Source organism: Macaca thibetana, chromosome 9, assembly GCF_024542745.1.
Source record: "Macaca thibetana thibetana isolate TM-01 chromosome 9, ASM2454274v1, whole genome shotgun sequence".
Taxonomy (NCBI): domain Eukaryota; kingdom Metazoa; phylum Chordata; class Mammalia; order Primates; family Cercopithecidae; genus Macaca; species Macaca thibetana.
In genome coordinates, this window is record NC_065586.1 from 6107099 (window position 1) to 6123753 (window position 16655).

The 16655-nt window shown below is 51.9% G+C and overlaps 2 protein-coding genes across 3 annotated transcripts in view; one reads left to right on the plus strand and one right to left on the minus strand.

Moving 5' to 3' along the window:
* GDI2 (GDP dissociation inhibitor 2) overlaps positions 1–16655 on the minus strand; it is a 533972-nt gene that overhangs the window by 390040 nt on the left and 127277 nt on the right. The window lies entirely within an intron of this gene.
* PFKFB3 (6-phosphofructo-2-kinase/fructose-2,6-biphosphatase 3) overlaps positions 13849–16655 on the plus strand; it is an 89925-nt gene continuing 87118 nt past the window's right edge. For both annotated transcript variants that reach the window (XM_050804619.1, XM_050804618.1), the window contains exon 1: positions 13849–13958. In XM_050804619.1, the coding sequence (XP_050660576.1) occupies positions 13943–13958 (16 nt within the window). In that variant the 5' untranslated portion in view covers positions 13849–13942. The remainder of the gene's footprint in view (positions 13959–16655) is intronic.

The window sequence follows — 16655 nt, forward strand, 5'->3', positions numbered from 1 at the left end:
TTTGACTGTCAGATCAGAAGGGTCTTTGCTAATTTCAGTCTAAATCGGGAGAAAGCTGACCTCGATTTAGCTGGAATGACAGTGATGACTAATTTGTACACCAGATTTAATAAAGCTAGCTCTTCCCCCATGGGGAGAGACAGATGATGTGGGTTTCTCGCATCTGCACTAACTGAGATTGCTTTCTGGCAAGGGTAGAGAAACGCTAATTCTCCACACTCCCAGGAGGGGGTTCTGCTGACAGCTCCTGGACTGTCACCTGAATTGGGGTGTGACTGGGCCAGAGATGTCCCAAGCCAACCAGCCAGGCACCTGCACAGGTGGGCTCTTGACCCTTTGAGGCCACTATGGTCTTTGAAGGAAAGTCAGTAGGTCTGGAAACTAGAGTGGTGGGGACCCCTTCCCCGTGGGGGGCCAGGAGCTCCTGTTATAAGAGCTCCAACAGGCCTCCGTATTTTCTGTCCCTTTTACAGGCAAGAATTCAATTCTGGGTCCTGAGCAGGGGTTGTCCTGGTCAACAAGCAACTTCAGTTCCTTGGGACAGGACCCCAGACTTGCTGGTATGACGTCATTGTTTCTTTACTGGGTAAGTCTCTCTTAACCCTGGAAAAGCCTGTTTACACAGAGAAGCGTGAAACAAACTCTTATTTTTGATATTTTGGGGTTACGTTTAGGTGATCTGTACGTACTTGATATTTTAAGAAGTTGCTGTTTTAAGAGAATGTGGCATATTTTAACTTGTAATTTTAAATGCAATGAATGGACTGGCCTCTTGATTACAACTAAAAATATGTAATTGGGTAATTGGTGTAGATTTGTGATTTAAACTCAGATATTCAATGCCAGTTTATTAAGATTGTAGGCAGTATGGGAACATTTAAGAAAACCAGAGGTTCACTATAGTTAGTTGTTAAGCACTTGAGAATGCTTGTGAGTAAATTGAAGTATTTAAAAGTATAAAGTATTAATATTATAAATGCAGTTTAAAAATTTTAAGGCAGCAGGTGCAGTGGCTCATGCCTATAATCCTAGCACTTTGGGAGGCTGAGGCGGGTGGATTGCCTGAGCTCAGGAGTTCGAGACCAGCCTGGGCAACATGGTGAAACCCCGTCTCCACTAAAATACAAAAAATTAGCCAGGCATGGTGGTGCACGACTATAGTCCCAGCTACTCGGGAGGCTGAGACAGGAAAATCGCTTGGACCCAGGAGGTGGAGGTTGCAGTGAGCAGAGATCGCGCCACCGCATTCTAGCCTGGGTGACAGAGCAAGACTCTGTCTTAAAAAAAAAAAAAAAAAAAAAAAATTCAAGGACATTTAAATAAGTAAATTTCTGAATAGGAACAGTCATCAAAGTTTTCCTTAACAATGGCGGTTCAATGTTTTCTGTATTATAAAATAAAGTTATACATGGATGGAGCTGGAGGCCATTATCCTAAGCGAACTAACACAGGAACAGAAAACCAGATACCGCATGTTCTTGCTTATCAGTGGGAGCTAAACACTGAGGACACAAGGACACAAAGGAGGGAACAACAGATACTGGGGCCTCCTTGAGGGTGGAGGGTGGGAGGAGGGTGAGGACCAGAAAGCTGCCTGTCAGCCAGGCGTGGCGGCTCACACTTGTCATCCCAGCACTTTGGAAGGCTGAGGCGGGCAGACTACTTGAGCTCAGGAGTTTGAGACCAGCCTGGGCAACATACTGAAACCCCATCTCTACAAAAAGTTAAAATTAGTCAGATGTGATAGTGCCTGCCCGTGGCCCCAGCTATTAGGTAGGCTGAGGTGGGAGGATTGCCTGAGGTAGAGGCTGCAGTGAGCTGTGATCATGACACTGCACTCCAGCCTGGGTGACAGAGCAAGACCCTGCCTCAAATTAAAAATAATAATTACAATAATAATAAAGAAGGCTACCTATTGGGTACTATGCTTATAATTTAGGTAACAAAATAATCTCTACACCAAACCTCTGTGACATACAATTTACCTATATAACAAATCTGTACATGTATCCCTGAACCTAAAATAAAAGTTAAAAATAAATAAATGAGGCCGGGCGCGGTGGCTCAAGCCTGTAATCCCAGCACTTTGGGAGGCCGAGGTGGGCGGATCACAAGGTCAGGAGATCGAGACCATCCTGGCTAACACCGTGAAATCTCGTCTCTACTAAAAAATACAAAAAACTAGCCGGGCGTGGTGGCGGGCGCCTGTAGTCCCAGCTACTCGGGAGGCTGAGGCAGGAGAATGGCGTGAACCCGGTGGGCGGAGCTTGCAGTGAGCCGAGATCGCGCCACTGCACTCCAGCCTGGGGCACAGAGCAAGACTCCGTCTCAAAAAAAAAAAAAAAAAAAAAAAAAATAAATAAATAAATAAATGTAGGAGTGCAAAAGTCTTATTGAAAAAAAAAGATAAAGTTAAGAATAAATAAATAGGCTGGGCACAGGCCGGACGTGGTGGTTCACGCCTATAATCCCAGCACTTTGGGAGGCTGAGGCAGGCAGATCACCTGAGGTCAGGAGTTTGGGACCAGCCTGGCCAACATGGTGAAACCCCATCTCTACTAAAAATACAAAAATTAGCCAGGCGTGGTGGCACATGCTTGTAATCCCAGCTACTCGGGAGGCCCAGCAGGAGATTCGCTTGAACCTGGGGTGTAGAGGTTGCAGTGAGCCGAGATCGCACCACTTCACTCCAGCCTGAGCTGGAGAAAATCTGTTTTGTTAAGCAGGAGAATCTATTTTGTTAAGCAGGAGAATCGCTTAAACCTGGGAGGCGGAGGTTGCAGTGAGCTGGGAGTGTGCCACTGCTCTCTAGCCTGGGCGACAGAGCGACACTTTGTCTCAAAAAGAAAAAAAAAAAAAAGAGTCATTTGCTCCTCACATTTGGCCACTAATGAACATGGCCTACATGTTACAGGTGAGGAAACAGGTGAAGGAAGGGCGTGCCCGGAGCAGAGGCCCAGCCCCACCCCAACGGCCTGGCTCTCCTGCCTGGTTTAGTTTGGCCTCTAAAGCATCCTTATTACAGGTGAAGTGCAGCCCCACCACAGAGAATCCCTTTTCTCTCTGGAAATGCTTATGTGATTAATCTGAAGTCACCATGACTTTGATTTCCTCTGCAGAGGACAGCAGCGTGTTCCAGGAGCGCAATGCAGTAGAAAGCAACCACTTGGCCCTAGAGACCGAGACTGATTTCTGGGAAAGAGGCAGCCAGGCTCCTCCGCCTTACGCAGGTCGTGAAGACTCAGTACACTGAGATCGAAGGTCCTCAGTTCCTAGCTAAGCAAGCCTCCAAGGACTGTGACATCCCAACCTTCGGACGAGGATGGAGGCGGGAGGAGACACAGCACTGGCCAGGAGACCTGGGGTTGGGGCTCTGTCCCTGGTCTGGCTCAGCAATCAGGGCAAGTGACTACCCTGGCTGAGGCCAGCTTTGTCGGCAGTGAAATGGGTGAACGCCGCCTCTGCTTGAATCAAGAGTTTGTCAGGATGCTATGGGAAAATTATATGAAGGTTCTCTGTAACATTAAAAAAAAAAAAGGCCTGTTGCATATTTGTCAGGGGCTGGACTTTCTGAGAGCAGGCAGACAGGGAACAGCTGAGCATGCTTGAGGGCTCTGGTGTCTTCAGGGCCTCCGTCACCCGTGTGACACTGTCCTTGGCTCAGTGGGCTGTGGAGGCCCCAAGTGACGCTGTGAACAGCTGGCAAGGGACTTCCCCCGACTCTGCAGCCTCCCTGCGACTTGGGAAGGGGTGGCTGCCTGACCTATTGGTCCTGGGCACTGTCCTGCTCCCCTGGTTGTGGAGCTGCCAGGATGGCGGGACAATCAACACAATGCTCCCCTTCTTCTGTCGGGGACATCTCCACAGAGAAGAAAAGAGTGTCTCCCTAGAGAGAAATCCTGATGTCTGAAACTTCGGCTGAGTGGAGGAGAAAGGATAACTCATCACATTTCCCCAGAGCCAGGGCAGCATGTAGGAGTTGCGTTTCGAGGGGAGGATGATCCAGGAGAGAAAGGGTGCGCACAGCACACCAGCTGTGCTAGGGCCGGGCCAGGCGGACCATGGGGCTCTGGGGAGCCCATTGCCCCCACCAGCAGCCTGCTGCTGTGTGCGCCTCCCCCCAGGTGCTCAGCTTGGCTTTGACCTAGCAGTTGCCGGGAGGGGCTGTGCAGATGGAATTAAGGTCCCCATGAGCTGATTGCAAGATGGGAGACTGCTGGGGGCCTGAGTCCTTTAAGGCAGAGAGCTTTCTCCTGCAGGACCCGGAAGAAGACATCAGTGTTCAAAGCACGAGAAAGATCCAACCTGCCCTTGCCCCCGTGGAAAGAGGAGCCAGGTGTCATGGAACAAGGGTGGCCTCTAGGACTGACCCCGCTGACAGCCAGTGAGGAAATGGGGACCCGATTCCCACTCCACAGGAACTGAATTCTGCCAACAAGGAGGACCTGGGAAGTGGTGTTTTCTCCAGAGGTTTCCGATGAGAACTCAGCCAGTTAGCACCTTGATCTCTGCTGGGCGAGGTCTGTGCAGAGCCACAGCCAGGCAATGTGACTTCTAACCTTCAGAATCGGGAGCTAATGAAGGGATGGAGCTTAAACCACAAAATGTGTGTGTGTGTGTGTGTGTGTGTGTGTGTGTGTGTGTATGTTTTTAAAGAACACTACATAGCAATAGAAAATAAACAAACATCCCCTCCATTAAACTGCACATTTATTGAAAGGTCAGTAGATGTAAATGAGCATATCTGTGTCTTCCTTCCCGAAGGCATTTTTGTTTGTTTGTTTGTTTGAGAAACACAGTCTCACTCTGTTGCCCAGGCTAGAGTGCAGTGGGGCGATCTCGACTCACTGCAACCTCCACCTCCCTGGTTCAAGTGATTCTCCTGCCCCAGCCTCCTGAGTAGCTGGGACTACAGGTGCGCACCACCACACCTGGCTAGTTTTTATATTTTTAGTAGAAACGGGATTTCACCATGTTGGCCAGGTTGGTCTTGAACTCCTGGCCTCAGGTGATCTGCCTGCCTTGGCCTCCCAAAGTGCTGGGATTACAAACATGAGCCACCGTGCCGGCCCTGAAAGCATTTATTTTGAAGCAATTTCAAACTGAAAAACACCTCTATCCCCTTCTCCCACACTGACCAGTTGTCTATGTATTTGCTAAATAATTCTGTGTGTGTGTCACCTGCGAGTGCATATTTTTTTCTGAGCCATCTGAGCCCATTTACCCCTACAAATGAACATCAAGCCCATTTACTCCTACAAAGAAAGATATTCACTTATATAATCACATAAAAAATTCAACCTTGATGAAATGTCTATTCTATAGACCTAATCTGAAGTATGAATATGCCCACGTTACAGATGGACAAACTAAGGTAGAAACGTTACATGCCTTACCCAAAGCCACACAGATGGTAAGTGGCAAAAGCAGGTTTCACTTTGAAATCCCGGGCTCTTTTCCTTGTGTTCCATCTGTTTCGATTGGGGTCCAGTCGGAACAAGAGAAACCACTCTGGGTGTTTCGAAGAGCAGAGATTTAATAATATAGGAAGCCCTGTAAGTGTGGGAAGCCACAGCCATTCCTCTGGGGGACTCAGAGAGGGGAATGGTGTCACCCAACAGCCCAAGAATGTCCTCAGCACCCCAGCTCTCAAAGCTTCAGGAAGGGGGAGCCCCCCTCCAGCGGCTGCTGGGCAGGAACCCAGGAGCGGCCTCCTGCACCCCGGGCTGACCTGCCGGAGCCTGGAGTCAGCAGCTTCCCATCACTGCTCGAGCGAAATGAAATCACAGCTTCGCCGTCAGCTACTGGGGGACCTGCACGAGTCACTTAGCCTCCGAAGGCCGCATTCCTCTGTAAAATGGGGCATCTGGTTTAGATGAGCTGTAAGATTCATTCCAGTTCTGAAATGATTAATTCTTCCCTCATTGTGTTCTTTGACTTTGAACAACTCATGCCTCTGTTTTGCACCTCCTCTTTTTCGGTATCTCATGTAACACTCACAGCCACCCCGGGGGTAGGTGTTGTTATTGTCTCCACTTTACAGATGAGGAAACTGAGGCACAGTGAGGCCAAGGAGCTTGCATATGAAGTCACATAGCTGTGAGGGGTGGCAGCCCCCAGATTATGTCACCAATGCAGCCTAAGACGCGGCAGAAAATGCTTCAGGGATGAGGCCAGGTGTGGTGGCTCATACCTGTAATCCCAGCACTTCGGGAGGCCAAGGCAGACAGATCACTTGAGCCTAAGAGTTCACGACCAGCTTGGGCAACATGGTGAAACCCCATCTCTACCAAAATACAAAAAATTAGCTGGGCGTGATGGCACATACCTGTGGTCCCACCTATCTGGGAGGCTGAGATGGGAGGATCGCTTGAGCCCAGGAGGTTGAGGCTGCAGTGAACTGTGATCATGCCACTGCATTCCAACCTGGGCAACAGTCCTGTCTCAAAAAAAAAAAAAAAAAAAAAAAAAAAAAAAAAAAAAAAAAAAAAGAAGAAGAAGAAAATGTAGCAGTGACAAGAAACTCCTGGTCACTCAGCACAGGCTTTTCCTGAGGACAGAGATATGTGGTGAGAGCCTGTACAGCCCTGCCTGTAGAACAAGAGCTGTTCCATCTCAGCTTCATCTAGAAAGGCGATGTTTCCTACAGATTTTCGTTTTAAGTGTGGAGCAGAGGACCATACTGTATAAACAGCAAATCAGAAAAATTAAGCATACTGTTTTAGTGAAAGAAAACAGATTTTCGCGTGTCTCTCTGTTGCCCAGGCTGGAGTGCAATGGCATGATCATGACTCACTGCAGCCTCAACCTCCCAGGCTCAAGCCATCCTCCCTCCTCAGTCTTCCGAGTGGCTGGGATTCCAGGCGTGCACTGCCACCACACCCAGCTAATTTTTAACATTTTCTGGTAGAGATGGAATCTTGCTATATTGCCCAGGCTGTCTTGAACTCCTGGCCTCAAGTGATCCTCCTGCCTTGGCCTCCCAAAGTGCTGGAATTACAGGCATGAGCCACTGTACCTGGCCAATCTGAGAATGCATCCTCGTGGTTAAATGACTTATGACTTTATCCTTCACTCAGATTCCCTAAATGTCAGATAACCACAGCACAATTATCAAAATGTGAGAATTCATAACTCTCTAATAATAAGTTAAAAATAATTAACTTACATGTCATCAACTGTGCTATGAATATCCTTTTGGGGGTTCAGGATCAGTCCAGGGGTCCCCCAGTGCGGTTGTTGGTCATCATGTCTCTTCAGTCTCCTTGAATGTGGAACGCTTCCTCCACCCCGCTTTGTCTTTCGTGATTTGGACATTTCTGAGGACGTCCTGGCTGGGTATTTTGTTGCACATCCCTTATTTTAGGTGTCTCGTGTTGCCTTGTGATTAGAGTCAGGGTATGCATTTTTGGCAGGAATACCACAGATGTGACTCGGTATCCTTTTCTATGAACTGTGTCGGGAAGGACGTGACGTTGATTCCGCCCATTCCTGGTGAGGTCTGCCAGATTTCTCCCCTATAAAGTTACCATTTTCCCCTTTGTAATGGATAATTATCTGGTGGGGAGATGCTTTGAGTCTGTCCATATCCTGTTTCTCATGATATTTTGCCCACTAATTTTAACATCCACTGATGATTCTTCCCTGAAACAAGTACACTGTGGCATTTGCCAAATGGTGATTTTGCTAGTTCCATGATTCCTCCTACATGTATTGGTTGGAATTTTACTGTAAGGAAAAGTTTTCTCTCTTCCCTCATTCATTCATTCATCTATTTATTTAAATCAGTATGGGCTTAAGATTCTTTTTTAATTCCATGGGTCACAATCTGTCTACTACCATAATTTATCTTGTTCTTCAGATTGTCCCAGAAGAGCCCCCTCAGGTCAGCCCTGGTGTATTTGGGACACGTCCCCATCATTTTGGGGCACCACAGATGCTCCCGGCTCATCTTGTGCTTTCCCGCCCTAACCCTCTAACCCTCTGAGGTCTCCTGGTTCCTTTAATTGCAGGATGGTATTCAGAATACCAAGACCTGGGAGGTAGATGCACTCATTTACTTTTTCTTTTTTTTGAGACAGAGTCTTGCTCTGTTGCCCAGGCTGGAGTGCAGTGGTGCAATCTTGGCTCACTGCAAGCTCCGCCTCCCGGGTTCATGCCATTCTCCTGCCTCAGCCTCCCGAGTAGCTGGGACTACAGGCGCCTGCCACCGCACCTGGCTAATTTTTTGTAATTTTAGTAGAGACGGGGTTTCACCGTGTTAGCCAGGATGGTCTCGATCTCCTGACCTCGTGATCCACCCGTCTCGGCCTCCCAAAGTGCTGGGATTACAGGCGTGAGCCACTGCGCCCGGCCACTTTCTTTTTTTCTTCTCTCTTTCTTGTTTGCTTGCTTTCTTGCTTTCTTGCTTCTTTTGAGACAGAGTCCTGCTCAGGCTGGAGGGCAATGGTGTAATCTCGGCTCACTGTAGTCTCTGCCTCCTGGGTTCAAGTGATTCTCATGCCTCAGCCTGTTGAGTAGCTGGGATTACAGACGTGTGCCACCACGCCCAGCTAATTTTTGTATTTTTAGTAGAGACAGGGTTTCACCATGTTGGCCAGGCTGGTCTCAAACTCCCGACTTCCGGCGATCCACCTGCCTCAGCTTCCCAGAGGGCTGGGATTACAGGTGTGAGCCACTGCGCCCGGCTTCATTTACTTACTTTCCATGTTCATGGTTCTCTCTGATGCTGTGGATCATGAATCCTTTCACAGTCATATGCATGTGCGTGCACACGCACACAGGAATGGTCTAGGAACCCATGCCCAGCAGGTGGGGTTTCTCTCAGCAGCGGTGCCCACCCAGGCGCCCCCTCCTCCTCACTCCTCTTGGAGACCACAGCTTCCTATTCACTACCCTGGGGCAGTTAAAGCAGCCCCGCCCTGCTCCCAGCTAAACAATAATGATGATAATGGCAATGATCATAATGATGAAGATAATGTTAATATAATAATGATTATAATAATAATACTGACGATAATAACAACAGAAGCACCCATTTATTAAGCTCTCCTTGTGCTGCGTGAACAAAACACTGAGGCTCAAAGAGCATTTTTCACACAGCATAGGAAGGGAGCCAGCAGGGACTCAGACCCATCCCAGAACCCCCAGCCTTCTGGCAAACTCCAGGGAGATGGGAAGCTTGAGGCGGGGGAGCCACACCACGCGTGGGCCGTGGCGTGGGGACAGCCAGGCAGTGGGAACGGCTCTGGACTCTCACATCGGGGATGTGGCAGAGGCCTGGGGGTGGGCTCTGGACTCTCACGTCAGGGATGTGGCACAGGCCTCAGGTGGGCGTGGACAGGACAGGCATCGGCCTCAAGTACTCCGCGGACCTAGCTGGCCCTGCCCCCGGCATTCCTTCACACACATTCTTTTTTGCCAGCGGCCCAGCCCGCATCAAAGGATCCCAGCATGCTTCCCAAAGCCTGGAATTCCTTTGCTGGGAATGGGAGACAAAGCCGTACACTCTATCATCAGAGAAGAAAGGCCCAAAATGCAAACACACGGCCAGAGAGGCTGTTGCAGGCAGGAGTTTCCGAGTAGAGAATGTCAGATCCCCTCCTACTGAGTGTCGCCCTCCCTTCCGAGACAGCATGGGAGCCGTCAGCCTACGAACTGCAGAGAACTCCACGAAGGAGCCCTTTTCTTCCTGCAATGAGGACAACCAGAAGCTGTGGCCACGGCACCTGCGGTCCCCGGAGCCTGGGCACTGACGTGAGGGAGGAAGGCGGCACCTCCCTTTCCCCCTGCCCTGGCCACAGGAACCTCAGGATTGAGAGCTCATCTGCAGGTAGGTCTGCCCAGGGAGGGGTCCTTGTGTAATGGGTCTGAAGCCCCTGGGGCCCTGGGGTCCCTACCCTAGGTCACCTGCAGGCATAAGTCGCTCCTTTCTCTTCAGCTCTCAGGTGTGGTCAAGAAGTAGTGGACTGAACTAAGCAGCATAGTGGTCAGCATCACCTGGGACTCCGCCTAGAATGCTGGAAATGGGCATTCTTGCCCCCCACGCCCACGAGACTCACTGAGTTAGAAACTTGGGGTAAGGGCTGGCAATCGGTGTGCCCAACCCTCCAGGTGAGTGGTTCCGATATCTGTTCAGGCTTGAGAACCTTTGTGCTCAGGAACTCTGGTTACCAAATCATGCCACTTACAGTGACCATTCTCAAATGATGACAGAAGGAAGAAGGATGAGGAAGACTTGAGCCTGGCCGGGCAATCCTTGGTTTCCTCACGAACCCTTGAGATCGGGTTAGATTTTGAACACCACTGGGACGTGCTAAGAGCTTCTCTGGAGCAGAGCAGTGCTCACATCAATAGTCCAGCAGACTGAGCACGGAGATGTCAGCAGACACACTTGAAAGTTTGGTGAGTAATAATGAAAGTACTCAGTTCTGGGACTCATACTATATTGTTGACAGGTCTGGGAATAGAGTCTCAACTTAAAATTACTTCAGATCTTTTCTCCAGGTCTGAAAACCAGAGGGACCGTGCCCACAATCCCCGCCGTTTCCCCGAGCAGCATGGCTGTGGCGAGTTTGTTGTTCAACCCCGGATGGCTCAGCAAATCCAACGCCCTCTGCCTTGTACTGTCGCCGCACGGATCTGCAGAGGCAGCCGTTCCTGCCCGGTGGCTTCTCCCTCTGCGAAGGACAACACAGAACCACTCTTTGAATTATTTGACATTGATATCCATCATAATTGGCTGACTCTGGTTGGTGGTGAGAGAACAAATGTTTCCAGGGATTATTAAACAACCACAAAAATCTGAGAGCGCGGTTATCTGAACGTGGAACAGAAACAAGACAGTAACGAGTTCCAATGTTCTTTTTTTTTTTTTCTACACAGGATTCAAACGAACTCAGAGCAGCGAGATCAGAATACATCAGTCTGACCTGTTTTTACTCACAACACTTCTGACACCAAGTGCGTGGGTTTTTTTCACACCGACAACCAGTTCCCCAATTCTCCAGACACCAACTGGGTGGCCTACGATTCCATTCAAATGTGACACTAACTCCACAGGCTCCGAGGCTCGGTCCCTCAGGACTGCCCTGAGTTCAGACACCAGCCTCCTGGCTCCAGCCCAGAGTACCCATATTTCTGTCCAACTTGGCTACAAAGTAGGGGGTTTCCTACACTCACCCCTCCATCCCCCCAGTTTCACATTCAGTAACTTGCTAGAACAGCTCACAGAACTCAGGAAGGCACTTTACTGGTACTGGTTCATTATTAATATAAAGCACTGGACTCAGAAGAGTCAGACGGAAAAGATGCTTAGCATGAGGTGAGGGGGGTGAGGGCCAAGGGGCTCCCCCATCTTCTCCAGCCTGCCACCCTCCCAACACACCTCCATGTGTTCACCAACCCAGAAATTCTCCCCATTCTCTCTTTTTTTTCCTTTCTTTTTGAGTCGGAGTCTCGCTCTGTCACCCAGGATGGAGTGCAGTGGCATGGTCTTGGCTCACTGCAACCTCTGCTTCCTGGGTTCAAGCGATAATCCTGCCTCAGCCTCCTGAGCAGCTGGGATTACAAGGGTCTGCCACCATGTCTGGCTAATTTTTGTACCTTTAGTAGAGACGGGGTTTCACCATGTTGACCAGGCTGGTCTCAAATTCCTGACCTCCAGTGATCCACCCACCTTGGCCTCCCAGTGCTGGGATTACAGGTGTGAGCCACAGTGCCTGGCTCACATTCTGTCATTTGGGTTTTTTTTTGTTGTTGTTTATTTTTTTGAGGATTCATTACATAGGCATGATTGATTAATCACTGGCCATTGGTGATGAACTCAATCTCCAGCCCCTCTCCCCTCCCCAAAGGTCAGAGATCTGAGCTGAAAGTTCTGACTAATTCCAGCTCCCAGCCCCTATCCTGAAGCTGCCCAGTCCTCCCATTGACATCCAAAAAACACTCATCCTTCTGGAGATCCCAAGGGTTTTAGAAGCTCTGGACCAGAAAACAGGATCAAAGACCAAGTATCCAGCCACAGCACCATCCACCTCTGAGGGCATGTGCTCTGGCCTTACTACGACAGCAGTGGTGGTGAGTCTGATACAGGCAGGATGACGCATGCTTTATCCGGAACCCCTGGCCTTGGACAAAATTTGCCTTCTGTAGCAGGTAAGTCCATGGAGCTAAGTCCAGGTCCACCTGCCATTGCAATTATGGCAGAGAATATTATAGAGGGAGCTGACGATTATGCCTAACTTTGGATTTGGGGTACCCTTCTGTTCCCCCCCTTCCTGCTCCGCTGACACTCACACCTGCAAAGGCAGTGGCACAGAAGCTGAAGTCAGGGCTCAGGACCCAATCTGTAGCCTGGCCCATGAGCAGGATCTGTTTTGAAGGCTCTACCAGCAGCTGTGTCCCAAGACAACTGGCAAGATACCGTCCCACTCCACAGTGGCTTCCTCCCCGTGGCGTCATCTCCCTTCCAAAGAGGGAGGAATTTGGACTATTACCCATGAACGATAGCAGGCTAAGAAACAAATTATGATTAAGGAAAGATTAAAGGAAAAAAGAAAACAAAAACAAACCACCCACACCTACTGGCTGTACCTTTCCTGCATGATTTTTGCCACGGCATGGAAAGTGGGCCAATTGATATTTGCATGGGTGTTTTAAATATCAGGAGATCAGGAGATTTGCTCCTGACATCTTTTTTTTTTCAAAGTGCAACTGAAAATAGCACTTTTCACAACAATTAATTGTTAACTGGCTCCAAAGAAGGCCTGCTTTTTAGACATTTGGAAGGAATAAAAAGCATCTTCTCAGATGCTGGCCTTTGCAGAGGCAAGGTCAGTGGTGCTGGGAGGTGACTCCCTGCATTTCCGTATGTCCATTTCTTAAGTCGCACTATTACTTCCCTTGAGTAAGAAACGTAATATTGAGTAATATTTATTGAGCTGTGCGTGAGAGACTGTTCTAGGCTCCGGGAAAACAGAGAACAAAAGAAAAAAAAAATGGCTGCTTTCATAGACACCACACACGAATAAGCACATAGGGAGTCGGTCAGGCGGTGACCCGTGCGGTGGAGAGAACGCAGCCGGCGGGACGCGGGGGGTCGAGGTTAAACCGAGGCAGTGGGGAGACCCCCATAGAAAGACGCGAGTTTCTGGGTTGCTCCCTCCAGCCAGCAGTTAATTTCAATTTTGCCGGGCGCGGTGGCTCACGCCTGTAATCCCAGCTACTCGGGAGGCTGAAGCGGGAGGATAGGTTGAGCCTGGGGAGGTCGAGGCTGCAGTGAGCTATGATCGCACCACAGCACTCCAGCCTGGGCGAGAGTGAGATCCTGTCTCAAAACACACACACACACCCAAACCAACACAAACAAAAAAAAAAAAAAAAGAAAAAGAAAAAATTAAACAATTTCAGTTTGTTCAATTCGAGTCAGCTGGTGATTTGAGCCTGTCCCCAGTGCCCGTAGGACATAAAAGTGAAAATGGGATGGAATTTCCCCAAGTCCCGTCCTTTGGGAAGGATGGCTCGGAACAACCTGAAGGCGCTAAAGGAGTTGGTTTCTTCCCCGACCAGTTTTCCCCTGCTCCATGGAGTCCGCAAAGGCAGGCGGCAGCTCCGAGGCCGGCAAGTTCTGCGTCTGGGGGGCTGCGGGCCGCCCCTGCGGGACCGGGGGGAACTGGGCAGGACAGGGCGGCCCGGCCCACGCCCCGGCTTCCCCCTGCAGCCCGAGGGCACCCGGAGCTCACGGCTGGCGCCGCCCCGCGCTTCCTGCCTCGCCGCGGATCCTCCTCCGCGCCGTGACGCGCCAGGCTTTGACCAAATATGTCCCTTTCCCCTCCCTCGCCCGCCCCGCCGCCCGCAGGCGCCCCGAGCCGCGGGGCTGCCGCCTGGACGTCGTCCTGTTTGGGTGTTGCGGGCCAGCCCCGCGGGGAGCGCCCCCGGCGCGATGCCCTTCAGGAAAGGTAGGAGTCCCGGTAACGCGACCCACGCCCCCAGCGCGCGCGGGGACCTGCACGGCCGCCTGTGGGTACCCAAGCCTTGGGTCCTCGCCAGGCGCGGAAGCGCTGTGCACCCGGGCTGCGGCGGTGCCGGCTGGGGCCGAGCGAGACGCGCGCCACCTTGTTCCCTCCGCCCTGCGCTGCGCCCCGGCCCCGCGTGCCCCTCCAGATCCTCCCTGTCTCCTCTGGCCCCGCGTGTCCCCTCCGGCCCCGCGCGTCCCCCTCCGGCCTCGCGTCTCCTCCCTGGCCCCGCGTCTCCTCTCTGGCCTCGCGTCTCCTCTGCAGCCCCGCATTGTCCCTCCAGACCCACGCTGTCTCCTCCAGACCCGCGCGTCCCTTCTGGCGACTCCGCGGCCGCCACCACGTGCCCGAGCCGGGAGCGGCACTTGCATCGAATTCCCGCTTCCCGCTGCGCTCCAGCCCCGGGCCGCGGATAGACCAGGGCCCCGGACCCGGAGAGACCCGGAGGGCGGCGGGATCCGGGATCCTGGGGGCGGGCGCGGTGCGCTCGGGGGCACGGAGAGGGACAGCGCGGCGCGGGAGGGAGGCAGCTCGGGCCTGAGTCCCGCCTCTGCCCCTCTCGCCCTCTGACCCCGGGGAAGTCATTTCAGCGCCCAGCCTCAGTTGCCTCCTGGGCAAAACCGGCGCTTGGATAGGGACGGCCGCGTGAGGATGGGAGCAGTCCCTAGAAAAGCAAACCCCGGCCAGCTGATGAGCGCGGCCCGCCCCCTCCTGCAGGGGCTACCCTCTGCCTTCTCCGCCCTGCGTGCCAGGACTGCCAGAAAGGCCCAGCTACCTCATGTTCCCTGCCCGCGCCGGGGGGCTCCCAGCGCACTGGACCCCGGTTTACAGGCCGGGTGGTTGGAGGCCCAGCACGGCCCAGAGCCCAGGGCCACTCTCAGCTCAAAGCCCCGGGAGAGAAGTGGGAGCTGCAGAAGTGTGGGGAAGGGGGCCTCGATTTGACTTTCAAATCAGTGTTGTGTGACTCCTGCAGACGGGGTGGGTGGGGGTGGGGGGTGGGGGTGGGGTCGGGTGAGGGGGTGGGAGGTGGGGTCGGGTGGGGCGTTGGGAGCCTGGCCTCTCCGGGCACTGGGCGTGTGCCGTGCCGTCTCTCCCTCCTCCCACTCACCCTCCTGCCTCTCTTCTCTCATAACTCAGAGGCACGGCCAGCTTGGTGCTACCGTTGCCTGGAGGTTGTACTGGACTTGTTTTTCAAACAGAGGGTGCCTAGGTATCAGCGTGGGCTCCTGGCGGTGAAGGGGGTGGCTGCTGACTCTCCTGTCCCGTTGGGGTAGGGAGATGGGGGAGGGTGGCCAGAAGGAAGGTGACAGCCAGCAAGCAGGGGCTCTGCCACTCCTCCGTCAGCTGGGCACGTTTAGTCCCACGCCCACTGTCCTCGATGTCTCCATTAATCCAGGCATGATGCGGCCACCTTGACACTCTGGGTTCTCTGGAGGCTCTCAGAGTTCTCCGCCCCCCGACTCCCCCCCGCCCCCACTCACTGACTGCAGGGGACAGTCATTTATCTCTGACTTCATCACTTCTGCCCACTTTTGTAGATGTAGGCTCTGGTTGGGAAACTCTTAAAAGGGACAGACTTCTGTTTGACTTGTTAGGGCGCTCAGTAGGGTGCCTTATGCGGCAAGGTATTACATAGCCAAGCTGCTAATGTATTGTTTGCATACGAAGATTTTGCTTTATGACAACGTATTTTAGTGCATTATTAGAGCACACGGGACAAAACATTTGCTAACTGCCAACCACGGTAAGCTTTGGTTTTGTTGGTTATTGTTGTTATTGTTTAATCTGAAGAGACCTTGCTGCATGAAGAGGAAAATGTTATCCTTCCATTTGGCAGATGCTCCTTCCGGGGGTCCTAGGGTATAAGAACCAGACTTGCTTGGCATAAGTGCTGTCTGCATTGTCCAGACGCGCTGGTGTGAGCCAGGGCACAGGCTCTTGGAGGCTTTATCTAGGCAGAGCTTCCCCAGTTGCAGATGGGAGCTCTCACTTAGAAGTAAACACAGCAAGTGGGAACTGCAGGGAGCCAGGCCGTTGCTGGATTTGGTGCTGAGCCGTGGTCTGAAGCTGCCTGGAGGGGACAAGGTCCTGTGAGGGACAGCACGGCACCTCAACCCTGCACTGTTGGGAGGTGCAGGAGATGCCAGTGCAGCTACTCTTCTGTATTTTTTGACCTTCGCGCTATCTGAATGTGTTAACTATTCAGAAAAGTAATTTAAAAATTGGGAAATGAAAAGACTTTGCTGCCTCCCTCCCAAAACCAAGAGAAGCCATCTGGAGAAGGCATCCTTTGCGGCTAGAAGCCAAACAGGGACAGCTGCGGATTCCCTCCCCAGGATGCACTTCTGCCTCTTGACAAGCTTCAGACTTTGGGATCAGCTCCGTCAGGGGCCCGGCGGGTACCAGACAAGTCAAGGAGTTTAATGATGGGGAGGTTTGGGTAGGAGATAGGAAAACCTTAAGGGATAGTGCAGAGCCCTGGGCATTAGCACCTCGAGGTTTAAAATGTCAAGCGGCAGAGCCAAAACTAGGGACAGCCTGACAGGGACTGCGGCCTCTGTCGGAGGGGGCAGGCAGTGTGTAGCCTGCAGAGAGGGAGCTGGGAGAATCCCCACCTAGACCTCACTCCTTCCTCCCTCT